We start from the raw sequence: 26,765 nt of genomic DNA on the forward strand, positions 1-26,765 counted from the left end.
TTCCCCAAATGTTGGTGTACATACTACATGCAGGGCATGTCTGGGGAGACCTTGAACCAGTGGGACTAAGGCCTTGCTGTCCTGGAGCTTACTTTTTTTGGAGATACTGAGTAGGTAGCTGGATATCTGAGTCTGGGGAGACAGAAAGTAAACATATACAAGTAATGTTGTGTAAGATGTTAAGTAAGGGCTATGAAGAAAAATAAAGGACAGATGGTCTGAAAAGGGGACATCTGACCAGAGACTGCATGAAAGGAGGAGCAGGCCACACTTCTGTCGGGGGAACAGGAAGTACACATGCCTTGTGGCAGGGACTCTTGAGGAAAGAACAGGAGCCCTGTATGGCTGGTGTGCAGTAGACAAGAGGAGACACAGTTAGAGCAGTGGTCAAGGTCTGCATTCGAGGACTTCATGGGCCTAGTCTAAGCTAAGTGAAGAAAGGAGTGGAAAATCAGTGATTGAGCTTGTCCTGCTACCTAGAACTCGGGTAAGATGGAGGCAGAGAACTGACCTGTGGATTTGGACAGCAGGGGGCAGTGATGAGGTGGACTAAGGGGAGTGGGCCCAAGGAGGGTGAGAGAAGTCGTAGGTAGTAGAGACAGCTGTTCTAGAGCTTTACTGTTGAAAGGGGAGGCGAGGTCATACCTTGAGATCAGTTAGGGCATAAAGAGGACTTTTTTTTTTAAGGTAACAGGTTTGGAAGCAGGTTTGAACGCGGGTGGAAGTGATCCATTTGCGAGGAGATGATGGAGCAGAGGGATGAGTCAGTTCAGGAGTGAAGTCTGAGTAGCAGGCGGGGAGGGGAAGGGAGAAGGGGGTGCAGTGCAGTGCACTGGGGGACAGGAGGTTGGTCTTATGGGAAAAGGTCCACACCTGAACATTATGTCACGTGGGAAAACAGTGCTCCCTTGTCAGTTTTATTTGGACAAAGAAAAAGTATAAAATTCTGTGTGTTGTTGAAGATGTGACCCTGATCTAGCATAACAATACTTTGAAGCAGCTAGTGTGAATTCAAGATTGTTTTTCTTTTCAGGCATCATGGACAAATCTAAAGAAAACTGCACTTCAGGGCCGGTTAAGGTAAGCTGAGTAATCTGTAATCTCTGCCACGTTTATAAGACCCACATGGAGATTCGTCTTCTATCTGGAATTCTTCTCACCTTCACTTCGGATTTGTAGCTTCAGATCGCTTTTCTCAGCGTTCAGGAACATTTTGTTGGTGCTCTCGCTGTATCTTGTTTGTTCTGTATATCATACTTAGCTGTTCAAGTCTGTGTTCGTCATTGTATGCAGCATAGTGTACACAGTAGATGCCTAATACTTGCCTGTACTTGTTTGCCAGAAGTTAATTTCTTTGCCGTAGTTTGTTTTGGCCTCGAGTCAGGGAGTGGTAAGTTCAGAGGACTGTCACGCACATGTCAGTGAAGGTTCCCTGGGACTCCGCGTTGTGCCGGCTTCTGGGTCGGATGCGCGGACTGAGCATGTGGTCTTTGACTTGGTGGCACTTGGAGCCCGGCAGGGGAGGCGTGTGAGCCAGTACCGTGCCTTGCTATGTGTCAGTAGGACCTCAGAATTCTGAGGAGGGGTGCTCAGTTCAGATTGGGATAGCTTGGAATCCAGGAAGACTGCACCAAGAAAAGACCCCTGGTTCTTAGTATTTAATGAATATTTGTGGAACACTGGGTGAATGAGTCTCTCATGTAAAGATTCTTTACTATAAATAATCTCCAGGAAAACAGCATACTCATATAAATATTGCTTGGGTTTTTTGGGAGGCATGGGGGGCTTGTTTTTAGACATCTTCATCTTCAAATAAATGGATACTGACCCTTTTTTACTGACAAGGTATAAATTGACCAATTAGAAAAAGGTTAACCTGATTCACTGTATTTGATTCTCATTTCCTAGGATAAACATCATTTTTAAAAATTGCTCTATTTAAAATGTTTATTTGCCACTGCCTGAATGCCTACTGTGTTGTGGATGCCGCTAATTTCAGAAGTAACTGACTTTATACTTGGACCCTCTCGTACCAGTGAGCTGGAGATGGACTCCGAGGCTTCCCTTTCTGGCACGGTTTCCGTTTTTATTAGGAAACTTCCTCCTACGAAAGCCGGAGAGAGTGTCCCCTCCGTATCCCCATTTGATTAGCTCAGGGTCTTAGAAATAAATTAACTGGTTTTTTTTTTTTCTTTATTGATTTTAGAGAAAGAGGAAAAGAGAGAGAGATAGAAACATCGATGAGAGAGAACATCTATTGGTCGCCTTCTGCATGCCCCCCGCTGGGAATCAGGCCCACAACCTGGGCACGTGTCCTGACCGGGAATCGAACTGGTGACCTCTTGGTGCAGGGTTCGATGCTCAACCACTGAGCCACACCAGCTGGGCTAAATTAACTATTTTTAAGTTGGTGATATCCTAGTTACAGGCATGTAAATAATATATTTTGGTAATAGTTTTTTTTTAGTTAATCTTCCTCTGAGGATATTTTTTCATTAATTTTTTTTTTTTTTTAAGATAGAGTTGGAAAGGGAGGGAAAAGAGAAAGAGGGAGAGAAACATCGATGTGAGAGAGACAAATTGATTGGTTGCCTCCTGAACGTCCCTGACTGGGACCAGGGATCGAACCTGCAACCCAGGTACGTGCCCTTGACTGGGAATTGAACCCTTGACCCTTTGGTTCCTGGGCTGATGCGCTAACTGAACCAAAGCAGCCAGGGCTTTGATGATAACTTTTTGAAGAACCTATGTTTGTTTCCTTTTTCAAAGTTCTTTTGCCTCAGGTCTGTTTTGTAAGTAGCTTTTTGTGGAAAATCTGGCAAATACAAAAATTCTTTTAAAACTTCTTCAGTTGAAGATAATCACAGTTGAACAGTTTGATGTATTTTTTTTTTTTTTTCATTTTTTTCCCCCTCAACATGAGTTGTCAAAGAAATTTCATGCAATTGGGATTTTGGTATAATGTTTCTGTATTGCAACTTTTTGCTAAATGGTAATTCCCAAGTCATTGAATTCTTAGAGTTTGTCTCCCTCTTTACATGGAAGTTTAGTGAATGAACTTTGGTTATGGGAGCGCGGTGTTTGGGCGGGGCATGGGGAGGGGGAGTGTCATTCAGGTATTCCTTTCAGCCATGTACTAACCATAGCCTTCGAGAGTGCTGGTTGAAATAGCTTTCTCATTCCATCTGTTATCAGTGACAGTCTTATTTTGTTATATTAGAAAACAAGTTCTCAGGATATTCAGCTTTTCTTTATGAAGACCTTGAAGCTTCTTTTATTTTTCCCTCCTAACCTAGACTACAGTTCTACCTGGTGAGGGTCCAAAGCGTGTTCCGGTGACTCAACAATTTCCTTCTCAGCATCCGTTATCTGCAAATAGTGGCCAGGCTCAGCGGGTCTTGTGTCCTTCCAATTCCTCCCAGCGAGTTCCTTCACATGCACAGAAGCTTGTCTCCAGCCACAAACCGGCTCAGAATCTGAAGCAGAAGCAATTGCAGGCAGCCAGTGGCCCTCGCCCTGTCTCCAGACCACCGAATAGTACGCAGAAGAGTGAGCAGCTCCAGCCACCAGCCCCTGGTAAATGAGCTTTTTGAAACCCACTGGATAGTTGTGCTTTCTCGTTGCCTAAAAAAAGGGCAAGTGTGCCCTGGCCAGTTTGGCTCAGCGGTTGGAGCGTCGGCCTGCGGTCCAGAGAGACCTGGGTTTGGTTCCCGCTAAGGGCGTGTACTTTGGTTGCAGTTTGTACCCGGCCCTGGTTGGGTTTTGCGGGTGCCGACCACTCGATATGTCCCTTTCACATCGATGTTTCTCTCTCTTTCTCTCTCTCCCACTCTATCCGAACAAAAAAATGGGAAAATGTCCTTGGGTGAGGATTAAAAAAAAAGGGCAAGTGTGCCCTGGCCGGTTTGGCTCAGCGTTTGGAGCGTCGGCCTGCAGACCAGAGAGTCCCGGGTTCGGTTCCCGCTAGGGGCACGTACCAAAAAAAAAGCCAAGTTCATGTAGCTGTGTGTTTTGCCTTGTTTGGAGCCCCAGTTTTATGTCATTTTGATTGAGTCTGAGGAGAAAATTCAATGTCAGGTTGAAGTAACAGTATCTCCTGTGGGCCGGGCCTGTGCGAAGGGTACAGACCTGACTCCTACCCTCAGGGTATGTTTGAGGAACTGAAAAATTCCAAGGTTCCGCAGTGTGGAGGAAATCGAGCAAGTCGATGGGGGAGGTCGCCGTGGGCACGCGTGGTCATGCTGAGGAGGGGCTTCGTCCCCTGTGTGCTGGAAGGTGCTGGAAGGCTTGGGCACGGAGCAAGGGCGGACGGGCCTTGTGGAGAGCTTACTCCAGTGTGGGTGAATTGGAGTAGTGATGCTGGACCGGGTACCAGGTAGGAGGGAGGCCTGAACTGGGTGGGAGGGGTGTCAGCAGTCACTACTCACCATCGCTGAGTGCCACAAGCCGCAGGCTGTGAGATGGGTGCTTTCTTCCCCCACCTGTCTCAGCCCTCGGGGCCACTCTGAAGGTAGTCAGTCACCAGCTCAGTCCCACAGGGAAGGAAGCTGAGGCGCAGAAGCATGGACTAAACGACGCGGACATGGTGCTTATATTGGTGGCGTTCACTGAGACGCTGAACGCTGGCGGGAAACCCACCGCCCCGCATTGGAATGTGTACGCGGACCATGCTGTGCTGCCGCTGGGGTTTCAGTGCCAGAGAAAGACAAGAGCCAATGTCCCAGAGTCTCTGGCTGATGAGATAGTGGCCTCAGCACCCTGTTGGACCATTGGTTTGTCGTACCTCGTGCTGGATTGGTGGCCCCTAGTTCTGTGTTGCCCACCGATGAGGGGTATAGTGGCACGTTGATCACATTTGTACGTAGTGTATGGACAGTTGGCTGGCCCACCTTGTGGGAAAGGTGACGGGGGGAGCTTGCCACGGTTGGGAAGACGTAGTTCTGCCTTAGCAGCGCTTCTTTGGAAATAGTCTCAAGTCTTCATGATATCGGAAGGCCTAACTGTGTACGTGCCTGCTCATGTTTACTCTAGGAGTTTGTAGAAGTTACTGGGTGGCAGGCAGCTTATGTTGTGGGTCCTCTTTTCTGTAAAGAAAACTAAAAATGGCTCTGGCTGGTTTGGCCCAGTGGTTAGAGCATCGGCCTGTGGACTAGAGATACCTGGGTTCGGTTTCCGCTGGGCATGTACCTTGGTTGCCGTTTGTCTCCAGCCCTCGTTGGGGTTGTGTGGGTGGCAGCCAGTCGATGTCTCTCTTTCACATTGATGTTTCTCTCTCTCTCTTCCTCCCTCTCTCTGTCCTTCTCTATCTGAAATACATGCAAAAATGTCCTTGGGTGAGGATTAAAAAAAACAAACACAAAAACTAAAAATTGCCCAGACCTATAATTCTGGACATGTCATTAATATTTTGGTGACCATTTTTTGATTCACTTCTATTCACAGATTCTTAACTTATTCTGTATAGTTATTCTAAAAACAGGTTTTTAAATTATTTTATGTAGGAAATAACTCTGAAAAGGAACCGGCATCAAAACAGAAAAATGAAGAATCGAAAAAGTAAGTTTTATCTTATTTATGAAGTTCTGTGCTGTTGTTCTATTAGGATACACCATTTAATTGCAGATTTAATTTTGGGACTCTAAAAAATAAGGAGGTCTTTATATTTTCACTTTGAAAATATAAATGTTTCCAAGATTCTAACCTTCATAAAATAGATTTTAATGATGGATGTTTACTTAGGGTCTCAAGTCTTTCTTTTGTTTTTCAACTTTAGAAAAGCTTGTGTGAATCTATTACAGAAACGTGTAAAGTGAAAGTCCCCTTCTGTCCTCCGAAGTAGCCACTGCATATGGTTTGTGTGTGTTCCATATGTTCTATGTGAATAAGAAGTGCAGGTTTGTTTAAAACATGGGCCATGTTGCAGAACTGTCTGTACGCATGTGGTTGTGCGAGTATTTGGACAGCACTCACGGCGTGGCTGTGCTCGCGGGGTAAGCTTGGCTACGGCAGCTTCCGCGCAGTCTTTGCACTGTCTGGGCTCTAGATCATGGTAGGAGGCAGGGATGCATCCGCTCTTCTGCCTTAGTGCCTAGCGGAGACTTTCTGAGAATCTGATGTTCTCCCCGACTGCCCTGTGGGATCCGTTGGCCTGCTTTACCAGGTGGTTCTCCACGGTCCTCCGCGGGTGGCAGCATCTCCCGGGGGCTGAGGAGAGGAGGCCGTGGTTAGTTAGGAAGTGTCCCGCGGATGGTTCCGGGGCATCCTTCACCGTCCATTTACGTCCCTAATCCTATGGTCTTCAGTGTTATGAAGTGGTCTGTGTGCCTTAGGACACTCAGTTGAGTGTTTCAGCACTGAAAGTCCACAGTATTCCTTGTCATTGACTCACAGCCAACGGCAGGCAAGTGGGGGCGTGGGGGGTTAATGTCTGTGGCACTCATCAATTGTGGGATTGGCTTGGTTCTGGCAGAGGGTACATTCTGAATACAGTAAATATAAAGTTATTCACAGGGTGTGTCTACTAATTAATTGTTAGAAGAGGTTGGTTTTCTTGATATTTTAAAACGATCCATTTTTTTCCTAGAAGGCAATGGGCTTTGGACGATTTTGAAATTGGTCGCCCTCTGGGTAAAGGGAAGTTTGGAAATGTGTACTTGGCGAGAGAAAAGCAAAGCAAGTTCATCCTGGCTCTGAAAGTCCTGTTCAAAGCCCAGCTGGAGAAAGCGGGCGTGGAGCACCAGCTGCGGAGAGAAGTAGAGATCCAGTCCCACCTGAGGTGAGTGTCGGCCGAAGTAAGTGAGTAAGGTCGACGCCTGGGAACTGCTGCCTGCCTCGGGCCTGTGGAATGATGGAAGTGTCCCTTTCACAGATTTTTCTAGACTTACCTGCTGTGGGCCTGAAGACTATCTGGAAGGTTTATGTTGACGGAGTGATCTGCATGAGCAGAGTGTTTAGGGTGGACAATAAGGGGGACGACACCTCTTGCTCAGAGTTGTGAGCAGAGGTGGTAGGCAGCCTGCAGGTTGACCTTGGCCAGCGGGGTTTTCTTTTGTTTTTTGTTTTCCTTGCTTTCGGTGTGTTTTCAAACTCGAGTCGGTTACCCTGCTGGGCTGCCGGCGGGGTCGGGAGGGCTGGTGGCAGAGAGCAGCACATGCAGCACCCTTCTCGAAGGCCCCTCACTTGTCTCGCTGCACTTGGCCTGGGCTGCGTGGGCGAGCATGGCTCTTCCTTTTCCTCCGCTGCGTGGGCGAGCCTGGTTCTTCCTTTCCCTCTGCGGGGAATGAAGACTCAGCTGCGTTTCCCCCTGAGAACGAAGATGGCCGAAAGGAAGGAAACAATAGCCTTAGATAAACCTCAGGGCCATCAATACCTTGAAGTGCACGTAAGCTGATGGGTGATATGTGTGTTTCTTAGGGGGGGCTGTAGTTTCAGCTTCTCAAGTGGGGGGTCGGGAGCGGGCTCCTGTGGCCAGACCAGGCTTCACCCCTGCTTTCACACGGAGGCTTGCTCGCTGTGGGGCACACGCTCTGTGTCTGCTGCTCGACCAGGTGTTGAGTGTCCGTCCTTCGTTGCAGGCACCCAAACATTCTCCGGCTGTATGGTTATTTCCACGATGCCACCAGAGTTTACCTAATTCTCGAGTATGCGCCTCGCGGAGCCGTCTATAGAGAGCTTCAGAAACTGTCCAGGTTTGATGAGCAGAGAACCGCTACGGTAAGCGTCCGGCCCAGCTCCACGCCCTCCGCCGTCCTGCGTGGCGGTGTGCCTTTCCTGACGCAGCGCGTTGCAGTGCAGTGATAGCTGGGTAGGGTCGGTGTGTGGGGCGGACAAGCCAGTCCCTGTACCGTACATACAGTTAAAGTCAGGTACCCGGTAGAATATTGTGGCTGGTTTGTTTCCAAAGCTGGTTTTCCATGGAAATGTATATAAATAGTGGCCTTTTTAAAAAAAATGAACTATTTAGAATAGTTTTAGATTTACAGAATAATTGTGAAGATAGTACAGACCTGTTTTTTCTTACTAATGCACACTTCATTTCTCATATTAATACCTTACATTAGTATGGTACATTCATCATAACCAATGAACAGATATTGATACGTAACTGTTAACTGAAGGTCATTCTTACTCAGATTTCCTTAGTTTTTCTCACGATTAGACTAGCTCAGTGGGTGTTTGAGAGGCAGATCATGGAGGTAAAATGCTTTCTCATCACATCAAAGGTACACTGACTCGTCACTGTGGGTGTCAGCCTTGCTTACCTTGTCGCCTTTCTCCTGTAGGGTTTCTCTTTTTCTTTCCATACTGGGCAGCCGCACGTAAGGCGTGGGGGTTATGTCCCACCTCCTATAGGGCAGAGGATCCCATAAATGATGTCGGATCTTGTCCTTCTGTGTTTACTCAGTCATTTGTTAATGTGGACTCATCTATCTTATACTTCGAGGTGCGGTCTAATAGTACTGATTGTGTTGCTCAGAGTTCCGGCTTGTCCACTGGGAGCTCTCACGGTCCCTGTGTTTCCGGCACCCCCGTCATTGTGGGTGTGTAGCGGCTTTTTGTTTACGTTTTCTGACATGACTGGGTGCTCCAGCCTCATCTTGCATATTTCCTATCCCAGTCCTAGAAGCACTGGTTCCTTTTATTTTATTTATTTATTTATTTATTTTTTTATCATCCTCACCCGAGGACATTTTTTTCATTTTTTGTTCAGGTAGAGTGGGAGGGAGAGAGAGAAACATCGATGTGAAAGGGACACATTGAGTGGTCGCCACCCGCACAACCAACCAGGGCCGGGGACAAACTGCAACCGAGGTGCATGCCCTTAGCGGGAACTGAACCCGGGTCTCTCCGGACCGCAGGCCGACGCTCCAACCGCTGAGCCAAACCGGCCAGGGCGCACTGGTTCCTTTTATTGGAAAATGTTATTAGAAACCAAGATCTGGGTGCTGGGTGTGCTCATTGCTACTGGGTGTCATTACTTCTAGGCGGTCAGCTGACAGAGCAAGGAAGCGTGTGTAGACCAATCCGTGTATGTTCACGTGTCTGTCAGTGTTTCTGTAGCCATCTGTCTGTGTCTGTATGAAGCAGAGCAGGAGTCCATTACTCTGGGGCTCATTCTACCCTCCTTGTGTTTCTGCAACTTCCCACTCCAGCACTGGGAAACCTGGATCCCCCTTCTCCCCTCCGTTTAATTATTCACTGCTTATCTACAGGGATAGTGGTATCAGAATTGTTAACCAGTTAGCCTTGTGGGAAACAACTGGTGTGTGCATTTAGGATTCATCTGTATCTCTTCAGGTTGATATAGCTCATTTCTGTTTGTTGATGAGTAATTTTATTGTATGGATGTACCTCAGTTTATCCCTTCACCTAGTGAAAGGCATCTTGGTGGCTTCCAGTTTTTGGTGATTATGAATAAAGCTTGACAACATTTGCCTACGGGTTTTCGTGAGACACAGGTTTCCGTATCTGTTGAGTCAGCACCCCAGGGTGCAGTTGTTGGCGTGTGTGGTAAGTGCGCTCGCTCTGCAGGGCTGTTCTGGGGCCGTGCCCCTTGGCGGTCCCATTGGCCCCATCAGTGAGCAAGGGGCCTGTTCCTCCTCCGCACCAGCAGCTGGCAGGTGGTTGTGTTGGGTCTTAGTCATTCTGACAGGTGTGTGATGGTGTCCCCTCGTTTTGAGCTGCGGTTCTTTAATGACACGATGTCGACAGTCATCCATGTGCTTATTTGCCATCTCTCACGTCTTTGAAGTGTTGGTTCACACCTTTTGCTCATTTTTTAAATTGCTTTTTTCGGTCATCTTCATTGTTGAGTTTTACGTGTTCTTATATATTTCGGATCCAAATCCTTTATCACACAGTATTTGACAAATGTTTCCCCGTAGTCTGTGGCTTGTCTTTTCATTCACTTACCTGTGCCTTTTGCAGTGCAGAAGTTTTTAAAGCACCAACATGCCAGGTTTCTGTTCTGGGGTCCCCCCTCACCAATGGATTGTGCTCTTCTTTTATTTGAATGAAATTACTTGTTTGGAGAGCTGTCTTAATTTTGGCTGTTTTTTATTGAGTCGGCAGATGAGGGACCTGTTGGATGGGGGTTACTTGGTTTTGTTTCTTGGTGGAGCTCTCTGGGTACCACATACACTCCTTTTCTTTTCGGCATCAATCTAAATGGTGTTGAACTTGGGTGGTTTTACCTTCACCATCTGAAATCACAGCTCGATTGGTGAAGGACCCTCTGGCCTTGTCTCTGCAATGAAGACGTGCTGTTTTGATCTTAAATGATCGTTCTTCGGATAAGTAGAAATAGATCTGTTTTATTTGCTTTTAAAATATTAGCTAACTAAATTAGTTTGTTAGTTAATTGGCAATTAATACTTATACTGCTCAGTTTTCTTCAGTCCAGATGGAGTTCATTTTGGTGTGAGCAGACAGCTATCTGAAAGAAATAAAAGACTGGTTCTTTCCTTTTTTAAATATGTATTTGTTAATTATTATTATTATTTTTTTTAGAGAGGGGGAGAGAGAGAGAAACATCGATGTGAGAGAGATACACTGATCGGCTGCCTCCTGCATATCTCCCACCAGTGATCGATCCTGCAACCCAGTCATGTGCCCTGACCGGGAATCAAACCGGGGCCTCTCAGTCCAGAGCCACACCGACCGGGCAAGACTGGTTCTGAGAGTCTGTGGCAGTTAGGATGAGTATGTATAACACACACACACACTTGTTCTCCTTTGCTGATGAATTCAGATAAAACTAGCTGTAGAGAAACATTAGGGGCTTCCCAGGTCCGCAGTGCAGTGGGGAGGTGTGGAGCAGCACTGCAGAGCCCGGGGCAGAGCGCCTCCTGTCGACGTGGGAGGAGAACCCTGCCCGCCCTCGGGATTCTCCTGTTGTGGGAGAGTTTCTGTCTTCACTTTCGGTTTACCATGGTCTAAATTTTGTCTCTGGCTTTGGCTGATAAAAAATGAGAAAACATCTTTTCTGACAATGACCTTTGGTTTCTACCCATCTGTTGAGTAAACGTTTTTGGTGTGGAATAACGTTCAGTCCTGTCTACCAGTTACTTTTGGCAAACAAAGCCTTCTCCAACTTTATCCAGAGCTAAATATGTTCTTTTAGTGTGTTAATAACAACTCTCCTCTACGTGTTAAAGCAAACTCTGGACTTGCTAGCTCTTTCTTTGGTTGGGATGGAAACAGGACTAACAGAAGGTTGAGTGCCGTGTGCCCGGAGCTGCCGAACGAGTGTGCGTGGCCCGGACAGCGTGCCAGCGCCCCTCCAGGCTGTCTGGGCCCAGGGCTGTGCTTTCTGCCGGCTAGTCTTCCTGCACACGCTTAGCTTCAAACAAATGCTTTTGGTGTAAATTGGTCTTGGTTTTAAAATGGGAATTGAGCCCTGGCCAGTTTGGCTCAGCGGTTGGAACGTCTGTCTGCGGACCAGAGAGTCCCGGGTTCAGTTCCCGCTAGGAGCACGTACCAAAAAAATAAAATAAATAAATAAAATGGGAATTGACTGTACTCGAGAGATTTTTATAGATTGTGTTTTTTAAAAATTGTTTATGTCTGACTCCCTAGTTTGTGCTGGTTGTTCATTCAGTGTCATCTTTTTTTTTTTTTTAATCCTTACCCGAGGACATTTTTCCACTTTTTGTTCAGATAGAGTGGGAGGGGGAGAGAGAGAGAGAGAGAGAGAGAAGCATTGATGTGAAAGGGACACATCGAGTGGCTGCCACCCGCACAACCCAACCAGGGCCGGGGACAAACTGCAACCGAGATACATGCCCTTAGCGGGAACCAAACCCAGGTCTCTCTGGAACACAGGCCGACACTCTAACCGCTGAGCCAGACCGGCCAGGGCCATTCAGTGTCATCTTAATTTTGGGACTGAGAATTGCCATGTGGGGGTGTGGTCACAGCCCCTCAGTTTCCCTGTCTTTCAATGTCACAGTTGCTGTGTCGGCAAATCCATCACCTGGCAGCAGGGAACTTGTCCATGCTGAACACTGATTTGTTTCCATTGACTTTTTGCATCAGTTGGTTCTCGCTTTTGCTTTAAAACCTATAAACCATGTTAAACATCTATGTTGGGTTTTCTTTCAGAAGAGATGTTTAAAGTTAACTTGTTATATAAAATCTAAAACACAGATTTTTTAATACTTTTTTGCCAGTATGTCACGGAATTGGCAAATGCCCTGTCTTACTGCCATTCAAAGAGAGTGATTCATAGAGACATTAAGCCAGAGAATCTGCTCCTTGGATCAGCTGGAGAGCTTAAGATTGCGGACTTCGGGTGGTCCGTGCACGCTCCTTCCTCCAGGTATGTACCCTCAGAGGCGGAACTGTCGGGTCAGCGGAAGCTCCAGTAGCCAGTCATGAATGAAGCAGTAAGACTGCGTATAGTGTGCTGCTGGATGGGGCGGGTAACTGACACAGTGCTTCGGAGTAATTCAGGCCCCGGCAGTAAAACAGTGTCTTCAAGTACATTTTTATTCTGTAACCTCTTATTTGTTGCGCCCTAGGCCTGGGATTAAAGATGGTTAATGTCCTTAGAGGCTAATGAACGGGACAGGTAAGTAGACAGACATGACATGTATTTGACAGGAGAGGTACAGGATGTGTAGGGGGAGTAACACCTGATGTAATGGTGGGTGGGGACCCTTCTGGGGGCAGCGCCTGTGAAGGTCGAGGGCTGAAAGCCCAGTTCTGAGGGAGCCCCACAGCTGCATGGGTCTGGGGAGAGCTTTCAGGGGGGTGGTTAGAGATTCTCTCTGGTCTGCTGTCGTCTGCGGAATAGTTCGTTCTTGTCCCTTCTTAAAGCTAAAGCAGAGAGATCAACCTAAGGAAACAAGTCTTAAGTGAACTTTGCAAACAAGAACAAAAATGTTCTCTACTGTTTTAAATTTAATGTGAATGTAAATAAACTTTGAAACCACATGTGAAGCAGAGTGTTCAAAAGCATCCATTTGGAGTTTGTCTACTTTGGGGTAGGACTTATAAAAGTATAGCCATATTGCTTTAAAAATAAATCCAATTTAAAAATTAGCCTAAATAGGCACCCTTATTTAGGCTAATAAATAGGCGCCCTTATTTAGGGTGGGGTGGTTTTGCTTTGTTACCCACCACCTGTCGTCGTTTCTAGCAGTGCATTGAACCTGCTTTTTAAAAATCTGGTTGTCTGTCACTAGTGGGCGCTGTTGGCACCTGCAGAGGCAAACAACGAAGAAATGTAGGCTTTGTGGTATCACAGGGCTAAAAGTACCTTAACTGTCCAATGGTGTCATTGTGGTAGGAAAGATAACTGACCCTTTTCTGAAAAGGACATTTATGTAAATGTTGATGGTCACTTCGCCCAGCCTCCCAAATAGTAATCATAAAGGGCTCCCAGGTCACTGGGTGCTGTCCCCCTCGACTCAGTGGTCACGAGAGGGGTTAGCTGCCTGGAGAGCTGGCTCCTTCCTGGTCACCATTCAGTTGAGGGAACACTTGAGGGCTCGCTGAGCTCCAGGCATGGCCCAGCATAAGCTCTCCGATGGCCAAGAAGACCTGATCAAAGCAATAGGAATCTGCACGGTCATTGCTCCGGGTTTGTCTGCCTCTGCCAACCTGTTTCCAGCCTCATTGTAGATGCCCACTTAAACATACAGCCGCTGAATTGGCAGATCGCTCACCTGACTGCCCACAGCCTACCTTCAGCAGTTAAGACTTTGCCATATGGGCTGTGTCTGCGTTTTTGGTGAACCTTCAGAATAAGTTGCATGTGTCATGATGCTTTGTCCTTGGAGCACATTAGTGTGCATCTCCTAAAAATAAGGGCCTGTCCTGTCCAATCCCAGCCCTCAGCACTCCGAAGAAAATCAGTAACCGTGGTGATAGCTCATGTTTAGTCCATGCTCCAATTTCTCCAGCTGTCCACAACATTGTACAGCTGTTCTTTACATTAGAATCTGACCATGGTCCCTGCATTCTATTTGCTTGTGTCTCTTTGGTCTAACTTTAGATTAGTCACCCCACAATTTAAAATGGATTTTTTTGCTATGGTGTCACTTAACTTTTTCCTTTATCTTCTGTATTTGCTGAAAAGTGAACATTGGGTCAAAGGGCATGAAGAATATTTTTGTCAAGAATACTTCATCCCCCCTCACCCCCCAGTTTTGGTCTCTTGTACCCGCTGCATCAGAAAGCAGCAAGTGCTTTCACAGTGGGACAGTTGTTTCTTGTCATTAATGTCACCTGGCTCTTAGGCTTCTTAGCATATCTACTATGTAAAAAAAAAAAATGTAGAACGCTAAGTCGTATTTACAGAGAATGTTGCATGGCTGTCTGTATAGCAGTGGTACTTTAAATTTTTTATTTTTGCACCATTTAAGGAGTTTCTGGAGTTGGACAGATGTGGGGTATGGCTTGGTTGCTAGCTGCATGATTTTGCACAGCTCTCTCAGTCTGTTTCCTGTCGAAAATGGGGCTTCAAGGTACCTGCCTCCTAGGACAGGATCTGGCCTGGGAAGGGCACTCATTAGTGTGGTTGCTGATGATGCTTAGCAGCTGTTGTGGTCATAGAAACAAGCGTGTCAGCCTCGCCTCCCTCGTTCCAGGAGAACCACGCTCTGCGGCACCCTGGACTACCTGCCCCCCGAGATGATTGAGGGCCGGATGCACGACGAGAAGGTGGATCTCTGGAGCCTTGGCGTCCTTTGCTATGAGTTTTTAGTTGGGAAGCCTCCCTTCGAGGCGAGCACATACCAGGAGACCTACAGAAGAATATCACGGGTAAGACACGGGCAGGGCCAGCACCTCTGAGCCCTTTCTGTCCTTGTCTGCCTTCCCTTGGCCAGCGGTTCTCAACCTGGGGGTCAAACGACCCTTTCACAGGGTCGCCTAAGACATAACAGTAGCAAAATTAACAGTTATGAAGTAGCAACGAAAATCATTTTACAGCTGGGGGTCAGCACAACATGAGGAGCTGGGCTACAGTCTGAGTATTTGTGCTGTTCTCTAAACCGCGTTTGTGACTCCCTGTCACTCGTACTCCAGGTGGAATTCGCATTCCCTGACTTTGTGCCAGAGGGCGCCAGAGACCTCATTTCAAGACTGTTGGTGCATAACCCTAACCAAAGGCTGACCCTGAAAGAAGTATTGGAACACCCCTGGATCACGGCAAATTCCTCAAAGCCATTAAATAGCCAGAAAAGCCAGGAATCCTCCAGCAAGCCCTCCTAAGACTCTTGCTGCCGGGCGAGGACCCCGTGAGCCGGGCTGCTGTGTCATCGGCCAGAAGCACACCCCGACACGGCCCTGCCGCCCCTGCCTGCTCGCGGCCCGCAGCGCGATTTGACACGGGCGAGTTCCACTTCGGGGGACGGGACCTGAGCCAAGGAGCCACGAGAAGCGGGCTGACTTCACGGCGCACCACCCGGCAGCCCGTTTGGATGAAGGCCCTGCGGAAGGAGAACGCGGAGGCGGTTACGGGCAGAGGGCCCTGCCCGACCCCAGCAGCCCAGGAGCCGTGCAATGCCCTTCCCAGTACCTGAGTGCGTGGCTCCTGGGTGGCCGCGCCTGGTGAACTCTGAATGTCAGAGTGTGATTCTTCTAGATGTTACAATAAAGAGAAGTCTGTCCCCCGGGGCCTGCGACCTAGTCCTCCTCCACCGTTCATCTCCGGCCTGCGACCGAAACGGGCGCGCTCCCTCCACCTTGGCACTTGTGACACCGCTGAGACATGTCAGCCAGTTCTAAACGTTCTGGACTCTTCAGAAGTGTTTTTGATGGTTTGTATATTGTGTTTATAAATACATTAAGGCATATACACAGTGGTTACTCTCTGACGTTCTCATGTAGCACCTTGTAATTACAGTGCGTTTCCCAGGGGTTCACAGTGCACCCTTGGAGCAGTGCTGGGTGGGAAGGCAGGAAGGCCGGGCTGGGCTGGAAACACCCTCCATTCGTCCCCTCACCCACCCTGCAGTGGTTGGGGACACAGCTTGGGAGGGTGGCCACAGCATGGACACGCAGACTGGGATGGGTAGTGGGGAGCTGGGAGAGGTGTCTGGAGACTTGAAGGACAGGGAGGATTTAGAAGTTGGAGGCTGGTGTGAGAAGTTCCTGCTGCTGGGGGGGGGGGGAAGGGGAAACATGGCACACAAATGGGGAGCTGTGGTTGTGGCCCCATGGGGTGCCCTCCCTTCACCCTGCTGTGTGCCCATAAAGTTAGTTCCTTTTTTAGGCAGTGGACATTCAGTGCGGTGCTGAATGACAGCCCAGCTCATGGAGCTGGGGTCCTCCGTGGGTCCCCATCCTGGGGACTCGACAGCCGAGTCACTGCAGAAGTCCACGGAAGCGTGTTCCCGGGATGGCATGGGCTAAGCTGAGGAGGGCTCTTGGGGAGTTCACCAGAGCTACAGGTGGTCAGCAGACAAGGGCGGGTTATGGGTCATCCACTTGCCCACCTCCGGCCCCTGACCCTCTGGGCTTAGCAGGATGGTCAGCTAGTTCTTTGCAAACTGGTTTTCCAAGTGTGGTCTGTTTGGGTTCTCTGGTGAAGGAATGTTCCCTTAACTAGAATCCCTCATTCCTCCCCAAACCAGGGATCTGGGTGTGACCAGTGTTCACTGTCGCTTATAAAAGTGGAAGCCCCTTCAACACGCTGGTCGAGGCGTCTTCCTGTGCTCCCCTGGTCACCTGGCCCCATGGCACACCGGCGGGCTTATTTGTTACACTGGAAGTGAGCATGGGTGTAAACTGGAGACAGACACACAGTGGGCTGGAACATGGGTGCCTCTCCACCTGTTCACCGTCGGCCTGGGAGAGCAGGTGCCATGAGCAGCAGGCCTCGCCCACATCTGGTCTCACGGTCTCTGCCCCCTGATGTTTCTAACTGCCAGCCTGCTCATCAACCAAAAGCGGTGAGCTTGACAGTGACAAAGAAGTGCCCACCTCACTGACAACTAGTAGAGACCGAGTATCGGAAATGTCCTAAATAGGACGGGGCCAGTGTCCATGTCCATAGCAATGTCAGTGTAGTCATGGCAACTTCAAAACAACAGTCAACTGCAGTGTCCAGTTAGCCCTGAGCTGACCCAACTCGCACCAGTGGTCATGTTTCATGTACCATCCACCCCACCCCTAGATAAATGACGTGACTAACCTCAACTGTGACAGTAGCTAAACTTTTGCCGTTTCTCTGAACAGAATCTCACAGAACAGAGAAAACGGCTCAGTGGAGTGGCATGTTAATAACCCAGTCACAGGGTGCTGCTTCGTCATGAGCAATCACAGCTCACCAGTGCAGTCAAACTCACAAACTTGACAAAACGTGTTGATTTGTTTTCATGGAACTGAAGCTGCTTGTTTTGTCAGAAAAATGCGAGGTGAACCAATGGCTTGACGTTTTTAAAATAGATCATCCGTTTTATTCCTGGTTGCATAAAAAGTGTAAAAACAAGCACTTTGTACATCCTGCTGGTGAACCGACATTAACGACCCTTTGATTTCCTCACCCTCTCCAGTTCTGCGGTTCTGTTTGGACCACTGGCCTCAGGAGCGGCGTGGAGTCGGCTTAGAAGAGACGCCATGGCTATTTGATGTGCAATTCGTTTTATTGCTTGTCTTTCAGCCCACTCCCCTGACTCCAGGGTCCGAGATGAAGATTTCAGCCCTGACACCTGTAGGGGTCGCTGTCAGCTTTTTTTGCATAGGCATTGCTAGGGATCTGTTAGCTAGGGAGCCTGGGATAGGAGGTCAGGAGCAGAAGCCAGTGGTTTCCATGAAGCCAAGGGTTTCCATGACGATGGGAGGAGGTGCAAACGTGGGTCTGGTCCAGGTGAGGGATGACCTCACACTGGTATCCAGCTAAGCTGCGTGGACGCCCTTGAACTTAGATCCCGGAAAGGCAGTGCCAACTTCAAACTTTGAAGTTTGAAGGTAAACCTTTTGGCACTTTGCTCATTGCTTTGAAGGCGGGGGAGGGGGACAACCCAAAAAAACCCAAAACAATCTACTTTAGAGATCTTGCAAGTAGGGAATTTTTCCCCTAATGATGTTTGTAAAACTGAAGCGATTGACCCTGGGTTACTAAGAGCTAACTAGGGAATTGTCAACAGATCATAAAATCAGGACTGTCAGATTACGGTTCCTTTAGTTTTCTGATTGTCTGAAGTGTAATTAAACAAACTGTAAAAAAAAGAGCCAGAAAAATAAATACAACTACCTGCTTTGACCAGGGCAGCGGTGCAGAACTAGTTAAATCGGGGTTCCCAGAGTGTGGAGCCGCAGCTCAGCGTGGGTAGGGCTGAGCCCCTCAGAAAGTGTCTCCTCTGGGCCAGGCAACAGAGAAGAAATTCCTTCCCTCCCCCGCTGTTAGTTCACAGTTGTCTTCTGTTTACAGCAAGTGCTACTAACTTTCCTTTTTGGAGAGTGATTCAAAAATCTTTTTTTCACTGTACATAATTTTAACTCAATTGAAAAATATTGCAACACAGTGTAAACACACGACGGTTCTGGAATGTCTGAGGTTTGCCCTAGAGATGGTTAGGCAAAGATTGTCTTAGTTTTCCACCTTCCTCAGTGGACATGGGCGTCAGGAGCCAAAGGGACGCCATTATTATTGGACAAGTTTCCACCTTTCACCTAATTAGAGACAGATGACCTTGACCTACTTTCATGAAATATGAGAAAAACACCCTGAGGTCGACCCCAGCGTGTCCAGATTTGAAGGGATTTGGGGACCAAGGAAGCCCACCAGAAATACTCGTTTTTCTCCCAAACGAGTGTGAAGAATGTGAAGGTGCCAACACTAACTTAGGTCCTGATCACAGCCTGTTTAGTCTTGAATTTGGCTTCGTCAACCGCGGCGCCGGCCAGCTTGCAGCACACTGCTCTTGAACCTGAGCAAAGGGGCCCCGGGGGCCTCTGCACCGAGACCCTCCCAGAGTTCCAGAGGCCCGGGCGCAAACAGTTCACCATGATGACTCATTCGTGATGCTTTGCTGACGTTTTAGCCGATGTGGACAAGCCCTATGATGAACAGCACTAACAATTTAGAAAGCAAAAACAATCACAATAATCCAAACACCTGATGTTTGCTGGCAAAAGTAAAACGTATCCATGAAAACATAGAAAGTAGCCCCTCCCTCCCCCCAAACCAACCAACCAAACAAAAAAACCCCCGACAACCCTAAAACCAATCCAAACTGTGTAACTTAAACGAAACGGGGTTTCAGACCCACGACTGAAGAGTTCATCACGGCTTTGCAGCTGGACGTTTAAAAAACCCCACTTTCCGAAAATATCTGACGATCAAGGGCAGGGAAACCAAGGTGATGCTGATACGCACGGGCGCGAACAGCTTGTGGATGGCGTAGGCCACCACGAAGGTGCTGGTGCCCGCAGCCACTTTCGACTGCACCAGGGACTCTCTAAATCCGAGCTTAAGCAGGACGGCAGACATGTCCACGCCACTGGAGGGGAGAGAGGCAAACACAAGACAACGGTTACTACAGCAAGGGGCTGCTTTAAGGCATCGATTGGGCTCTTGAGATTTACATGATTTTAAAAATGGTGAATAAAAGGTCTTCGGGCAGAAAGTTCTTATTCACAGAGACTCTCCCCTGACGGTGAAATGCAAGCCCTTGTTACTGTCTTACCTCGAAACGATAACGTAAAACATGCCCAGGGAGACCAGCGAGATTGCAATGTGCAGCGACACACCAATGGCTCCGTATTCCTGAAACACCTTCTTCAGCTGCTGCGACTTGCTCTGCTTTTTCTCCTCCGTATTGCTGATGTCGCTGCCTGTTGTCCCGGTGGCTTTGCTGGGGTCCTGTACACAAACCAAGGGGAGACCCTCTAGGTCAGGAGCAGGGATGCTGGTGGTCGTCACCAGCTTTCCCGACTCACGGAACTCAGTCACCCTTCCTTACTCAGCTGAGGCTAATACAGTGACAGGCTGGGTACTAGGGATGATGGGCAGGATGACGGATGGCCAGACCCTAGTCCTCAGACCCTTACACGGCAAAGGATTTTGCAGATGTGATTAAGTGAAGCATCTTGAGATCGGCAGGTCATCCTGGATTTTCTGAGTGGGACCCATGTGACCACAAGAGTCCTTATAAATGAAGAGAGGGAGGCAGGAGGTCCAAGGAGCAGATGTGAGGACAGCAGAGACTGGAGGATGTTCCACCGCTGGCTCTGAGGGCGGAGGAGAGGGCCGGAGCCACAGCCAGGGAGCTGGACCGTCCCGCACAGCCTCCAGGAGGGACCGGCCCAGCCAACTCCGGGACTTCACCCGAGACCCGTTCAGGTTGCCGACCTCCAGAACTGTCACGTCATAAACGTGCTGTTTCCAGCCACAGGTCTGTGGTTACAGCAGCGAGAGGCACCAATGCCTCGGGGCTCACATGCTCTGGGACAGCGATGACTGTACCGAGCACTTTCTCGGAGCCGGGCGGCGCTCCCATGCTGCTGCCCATCTGCTGTCTGCTTTCATCCTCACGACAGCCTGGAGTGGACACTACTGTTCTTTCCACTTTCCGGAGGAGCGACGCAGGCTGAGGAACCGGCCTCAAGTCTGAAGACTGGCACCCGGGGCGCCCGCAGCCTGAGCACACTGCGCTAGCTGTTGTACAACGGGCACCGCTGGTGCCCAGTGACACGGGCAGAAGGATGGCATGCGCACGTCCTCATTTGAGACTGACCCCTGCAAGCGGCACAGACGAAGGAAGGGCCCGCTCCCGGCCATGCGCACACTGGCTGGGGTTTGTATGGAAACCGTTCATTGTGCGTGGCGTCTGTTAACATTTATCCAGATCTACGGGGGTCTGGGAACTTTGGGAGAAACAGAAGAGCCAGCAGCACTGGACTGAACAACAACAAAGACCAACACTCCCAATACGGAGAGTGCCTTTTTTATCAGATTCCTCCACCTCAAAAGCAGACCTCAGAGCGCTTCCCGGCAGCTGGTATCTGGGTCAGCTCTGTAATACTTTGCAGAAGCCCAGGGCGCCGTCTTCCTTGTATTTTTAGAGCCACACGTCAAAGCAAGAGGGAGGAGGTGACAGCCCAGAATCCCCAAGAGGTAGGGGTAGGACCCCCTGGAGTGAAAATGAAATAATACAGGGCAGCAGTGCACACAGCAAAGGCCCCCAAACTCAACCAGGTGTGCCCAGCAGGGCTGCAGGGGACCTCCCAGCCCAGCTCCAACCTGCTCCGGGAGCCACTCTGACCCCTGCGGGGGGGCCCCAGCTGGCCCAGATGCTGCTGGTTGGTTTGCCCAGAATCATCTATGAGTTTTGTTTTTTCCCCCTTTATTGATTTGAGGAAGAGAGAGAGGAAGAGAGAGGGAGAGAGAGAGCTAGAAACATTGATGAGAGAGAACATCGATCGGCCGCCTCCTGCATATTCCCCCTGGAGATCAGTCCTGACCGGGAAACAACCGACGACCTCTTGGTGCAGAGTCGACGCTCAGCCACTGAGCCACACCGGCCGGGCTCATCTATGAGTTTTAATCACACACAGCAGCTGTTCACTTGTCCCTCCTCTCCCCAAAGTCTGTACAACACTCAGATTTATAAGTTAAAAGACTCTTGTCTTTACTCCCAATTGAAAGAGTATCTCCTTTGTTCTCAAACTGTAGTCGGAACTGAAAAAAAGCAAGAAAACAAAGAACCCACAACCCCAAACACTCAGAAGCTTTGGCCTTGGAATGAAATCTGAGTTTCATGAAAGGCTATTGGCGTCCCTGGGAATTAAGTGTTAAGGTCGTGGGGGTGGGGATGGGATGGGTCAAACTATTTCATCACTGCCTTTTGCTTTGACTTCTGCATGTTTTTTCAGACTTAAAAGGAACCCTTTAAAGAGGAGGAAGGCGAGTGAAGTCCAGTTTGGAGTGACGGAGTCTGAGACTGAGTTTTGAAAGGTGTCATTTCCCAACAACCCTCACAGTCCTGGTCTGTGGCCAGCCTGTCGCTCCCTCTTTGACAGGACACTGTGGTTCGAGGGGAAGGGACGGGCTGGCTGGCAGCACTCGGCCTGGTTACTGCGCTGGTCACCACCCAGCCACACGGCCCCCGAGCATTCGGCAACTCCCCACCGTGTTCCTGAGCATAGAACATTCCTGAAGACTCGAGCGGAACCTCCAGGCTCTGGAGGGGGGAGGGAAGTGGCTAGCACGTGTGGGTCCCCTGTCCTCAAAGCCTTGGACTGTTTCTGCTGCCTCCCGGCCGAACGGCTGCTCTCTGATAAACACGCTGCAGCGGGAGGACTGCCAGGCGCGGGGCCCTGATAGGACGGACCACCCACGGTCTGCAGCTCCCAGCCCAAAGGACATTCTGACCGAGGCTGGTGATGGCTGGGAGCCCTTCCCTTCCCAACCCTGACACTTGGCCAACCAGGCCCAATGGTGCCCATCTGTCCACTGACCAGGACCGAACATAGCTGTCTCCGTGGACGGCCCTTTTCTTTGCAGCCTCTATTTTGGCAAAAGGCCTTTGGCCCGAAAAGAGACAGAACAAGGCAGCCAGGCCTCCAGCTACAGAATAACCAGCATCTGCTGCAAGGCAGTGGCAGGGACAATGTCCAGACACAAGGGACAGTTTTAGTTTCCTGTTAGCCAGCATCACCATTAGTTTCTAACTTTCCTGAGTCAGAATCCGACCTGGACAATTGACTTCCTTTTATCTGGGTAGAAGGGACAGTCCATAGCATTGTGAGCCATACATTTTTCTTCCTAACCCTGGAGGAGGTTAAAAACGCGAACATAAAGGAATTTATGAAGAGGTGACTTGCAAGGAACGGAAACTTTTCAGACATTCATTTCTCTGCGAAACACCACCGCCTATGTTAGGCACTGCCCGGGATGCACACACCATGATACGTCCCCAGTGTCCACAGAGACGGAGTGCTTCCGTGTGTGTGTGTGTGTGTGTGTGTGTGATGCCCCCTCCCATAGTCACAGAAGTACAAAAGGCTGAATCAGAAGGGGCAGGAAGGTTTGCAGAATGAAACAAAGATCTTGCTCACAAGGTGTTCACATTGTTCGGGGTGACACCCGTTTGTCACTCATTTGATGAGTAATATTCCTAATAAACACTATATTGTGTTTCCTTTGTACTAGTTTCGAGTACTCTGAAAATATTCATTCATCCAATTCTCACAACAACCCTGTGACATAGGCAGTACGGTCATCCCATCCCCACTTAACAGAAGTGGATCCTGGAAGCTCAGAGAGGCCGAGTGACTTACCGAGGATCACACAGGGATTGCCTGGGAAAGCTGGGATCCCAACCCGAGTCCGGTTCTAAGGCCTTCTTTGCTCTTAGCAACTATGCTATGTCCCTCGCTTACTCAGGAGAGTCTGCTCTGTATGAGGCACTGCTCCGAGTGTGGGAGACACAGCAACAAATGAAGCAGACAAAACCTCATCCTCAGGGAGCCTACTGTCTAGTGGGAGGGGTGGGACAAAAAACAGAGAAGGAAACTATCAGGGTTGCTGGATGTGACAAGTGCTACGGAGAAAGACCAAGAGGAGAGGCAGAGAGGATGCCCCAGATGCAGGTACATTACCTTGTTTTCCACTCATGCTCTATGAAATGTGAATTAATGTCCCATTTTACAGATGAGGAAACAGACACAAAAGTGAGAGAATTTGATCAAGGCCACAGAGCTGGTGAGTAGAGACACGAATACAGGGAGTCTGGGACCACACTCATCACTACTGTACACACATAATACACACACACACACACACACACACGTGCCAGGGCCTGGACTGGGGACAGGCTGACATGGCTGCTGGGACAGACAAGCAAGTCAGGAGAGATTCCAGATGATGGATGCAGAAAAGATTCATACCCATGTGGCTGATGGCCAATGGAGGCACCCAAGGCATCACTGGTGGTCACGGAAGACTTCCTGGAGGAAGCGCTGAGCCATGAAGAATCACCAGGAGGCAGCTGGGTGTGTGTGGAGGGTGCCAGGTCCCCAAGGCCCCCCAAACTGGGCTCAGGGTTTAGAGATAAGCTCTCCTGCTTGTCTGATCTGACAGCAGAAGGCAGGGAAGGAAGTTTATCCATCTGTGTGGGAGGCACGGTAAGGACACTGCTCAGGCCTGCATCAGCTCACAGAATTGTCCCTTAAACTCTTGTTGGGGGTGTGCTATTTTTAGCCCCCTGAAAGGTCAGCCCCCAGGCTCAGAGGTCTTCAGGGCTGGAGGTGAGGTCACACCACTGGTGAGTGCTGGGGTCTGATCCTCCCAGGCACAGGGACTGCCCGGTGCAAAGCTCCAGGCACTAGTGGGGCAGGAGGCCGGGCTCTGCATGTCCCAACCCAACTCGTTAGTCCCGTCTCTCCATTAGACGCACTTAAAGGAAAAACAACTGTCATAGATTTTAAGAAGATAAAAGTTAGGCCTGTAGTGCTCTTCTGGGTGGAAACCCGTTTCCACTTACTGCATAGAGAGGGCGACCGAAATGGAACAACACTGCGCTTCTTGCGAGAGTCTTGCCTGCAGCTGCTTCTGGGTTAGAGGAAGGGAGTAGCAGCAAGTGCAGGGAGCTGGTGGAGGCAAGCAGCTCCCCGCGGAGGCTTCTCCTGGCCCACGTGACTTCAACGGGGACAAACTCTGGATGGCAAGGGAGGGCGTTAAGACCAAGCGCAGGCCCCACCTACGACCTTCTGGGCGCCCGACGAGGCGCTGGGAACCCGAGGCTCCCTCCGCCGGAGGCTGTGACCCCTGGCAGATCGCTGCACTTCCCACAGCCTCGGTTTCTCCGGCTGTCAACCGGGAGGGTTGCTTCCTTGGCTTGTAGACATTTGGGGTCTAAAGACCCTGGAGGTGCTCGGCCTCCGGCAGCTGCGCGCGCGAAACTCTCCTCTGGCGGAGGTAGACCGGGGACCGGGGCTCTCGGAGAGCCGGGATCGGGCTCCGGGGTCGGGGTGGGGGTGGGGAGGCTTACCTGGCGGCCGCCGCGGGCCGCGCACAGCAGCCGAGCGTCTGGCCCCAGTCGGAGCAGCGGCAGGAATAGGGGCTGCGGGGCGCAGGGGGCGGCGGCACCCAGGAGCCAGGAGGCGCGAGGCCCGACCCGGGCGCCCACCCTGCCCGCGGAGCCCAGCAGCACCAGCAGGCGGGCCATGGTGCGCGGCGAGTCGCCGAGGCTCGCGCTGCCCGCTGGAGGCGGAGCGAGCGCCGGTGGGCAGGGCCCCGGAGCCGGAGCCGGAGCTCGGAGCGGCGTGGGCGGGGCCGGAACCGCGCGCGCTCTCTTAGGCCCCGCCCACCGGCCCCCAGCCCTCCCTGAGCCCGGCGCTCGCCCGGGGTGGGCGGGGCCGGAGCGGGAAACCCAGGCGGAGTGGGCGGGGCTGGAGACGCACGCGCTCTCTTCGGCCCCGCCCACCGGCCCCCAGCCCTCCCTGAGCCCGGCGCTCGCCCGGGGTGGGCGGGGCCGGAGCGCGAAACCCAGGCGGAGTGGGCGGGGCTGGAGACGCGCGCGCTCTCTTCGGCCCCGCCCACCGGTCCCCAGCCCTCCCTGAGCCCGGCGCTCGCCAGGGGTGGGCGGGGCCGGAGCGGGAAACCCAGGCGGAGTGGGCGGGGCTGGAGACGCGCGCCGGGGCGGACTTAGCTTTGGGTTTTTTAAAAAATTTTTTATTTATTTTTAGGAATCAGGTATTTTATTTTATTATTTTTTAAAATTTATTTATTTTTTATTAATTAATTTTTGTTACAGATGTTTCTCCTTTCCCCCCACTGATTCCCCACTCCCCCTCCCTCCCTGCCCTTTCCCCAGTTTGTTGTCCATGTCCACTGTTCATGCACACATGCATATAAATTCTGTGGTTTATCTCTTCCCCACCACTCCCCTATTTAGGGGATTGTCAATCTGTATCCCACTTCCGCCTCTCTGGGACTATCCCCTTCCTCAGACTGTTATGTTCATTATATTCCACAAATAAGTGAGATCATATGAAACTTGTCTTTCTCTGGCTTGTTTCACTTAGGATGATACTTTCCAGGTCCCTCCATGTCGTCTCAAATGATAAGAGATCTTTCTTTCTTACAGCTGCGTAGTACTCCATTGTGTATATGTACCACTGCTTTTTTATCCATTCGTCTACTGATGGACACTTGGGCTGTTTCCAGATCTTAGCTATTATAAATAGTGCTGCTACAAACATGGGGGTGCATGTGGCGGCTGCGGCAGGAAGTTGCTGCTAAAGCCTCCGCTGTGACCCCGCCCCAGTCCTGTGAAGCTTTGGGTTCTTGCGGCCAAGTTCTGCCCTAGTGTATGGGTTACAGGCAAGACCAGCCTCAAGGGTGAGGGGACTTGACAGACAGTGGCACGATCACACGAGGGACTGGAAATGTGACCACCTTGGGGAAATACAGGCTGCCACCGTGTTCAGTAACTAGTGACAGATCATGATTTTGGTCTCCATTCTACAGAAGAGGAAACTGAGACTCCGCAGCGCCTCACCCAGTTCTCGCCCCCGACCCTGTGCAGCCTCGTTTGGTTGAAACTAGAGGATCCAAAATGCTTCTAGATCTTTGCTATTTCAGGAAGGAAAGATTTAGCACAGGCAATTGGTGCTTGAAAAATCACTGGAAAGCTGGAGGAGAGGATGTTAGGCTGGGCCCCCAGGAAAGACCCCCTGGCCAGCTGGAGGAGCTGCCCCCTCAGCCACAGCTGGGAAGGTGGGCACGGGAGTCTGTTAGAGGGATAGGGGAGGGCTGCGTGATAGAAATAGAATCACAGTTGTTTAACAACTGCTCACTGTAACAA

At 50.1% G+C, this 26,765-nt stretch overlaps 2 protein-coding genes across 2 annotated transcripts; one reads left to right on the top strand and one right to left on the bottom strand.

Moving 5' to 3' along the window:
• Positions 1–1,025: 1,025 nt before the first annotated feature.
• AURKA (aurora kinase A) lies at positions 1,026–15,234 on the top strand. The gene is made up of 8 exons (XM_036244543.1): positions 1,026–1,080; positions 3,297–3,576; positions 5,502–5,556; positions 6,584–6,775; positions 7,575–7,713; positions 12,171–12,319; positions 14,595–14,769; positions 15,034–15,234. The coding sequence occupies exons 1-8, from the start codon at positions 1,039–1,041 to the stop codon at positions 15,217–15,219; spliced, it is 1,218 nt and encodes a 405-aa protein (XP_036100436.1). The 5' UTR covers positions 1,026–1,038; the 3' UTR covers positions 15,220–15,234.
• A 2,149-nt stretch (positions 15,235–17,383) lies between these two features.
• On the bottom strand, positions 17,384–25,124 carry FAM210B (family with sequence similarity 210 member B). Its single transcript, XM_036245898.1, has 3 exons — positions 24,948–25,124; positions 19,641–19,816; positions 17,384–19,454 (listed from the first exon to the last, which is right to left on the bottom strand). The coding sequence occupies exons 1-3, from the start codon at positions 25,122–25,124 to the stop codon at positions 19,238–19,240; spliced, it is 570 nt and encodes a 189-aa protein (XP_036101791.1). The 3' UTR covers positions 17,384–19,237.
• Between the last annotated feature and the right edge of the window lie 1,641 nt (positions 25,125–26,765).

The sequence above is a fragment of the Molossus molossus genome, unplaced genomic scaffold (genome assembly GCF_014108415.1).
Source record: "Molossus molossus isolate mMolMol1 unplaced genomic scaffold, mMolMol1.p scaffold_m16_p_6, whole genome shotgun sequence".
NCBI lineage: Eukaryota > Metazoa > Chordata > Mammalia > Chiroptera > Molossidae > Molossus > Molossus molossus.

Coding starts and splice junctions, on each gene's coding strand:
- AURKA (XM_036244543.1), top strand. CDS start 1,039: ATGGACAAATCTAAAGAAAACTGCACTTCAGGGCCGGTTAAG. Junction 7,714..12,170: donor ATGAGCAGAGAACCGCTACG/GTAAGCGTCCGG, acceptor CTTTTTTGCCAG/TATGTCACGGAATTGGCAAA. Junction 12,320..14,594: donor GTGCACGCTCCTTCCTCCAG/GTATGTACCCTC, acceptor CCCTCGTTCCAG/GAGAACCACGCTCTGCGGCA.
- FAM210B (XM_036245898.1), bottom strand. CDS start 25,124: ATGGCCCGCCTGCTGGTGCTGCTGGGCTCCGCGGGCAGGGTGGGCGCC. Junction 19,817..24,947: donor CGGCCCGCGGCGGCCGCCAG/GTAAGCCTCCCC, acceptor GTTTGTGTACAG/GACCCCAGCAAAGCCACCGG. Junction 19,455..19,640: donor TTTTACGTTATCGTTTCGAG/GTAAGACAGTAA, acceptor TCTCCCCTCCAG/TGGCGTGGACATGTCTGCCG.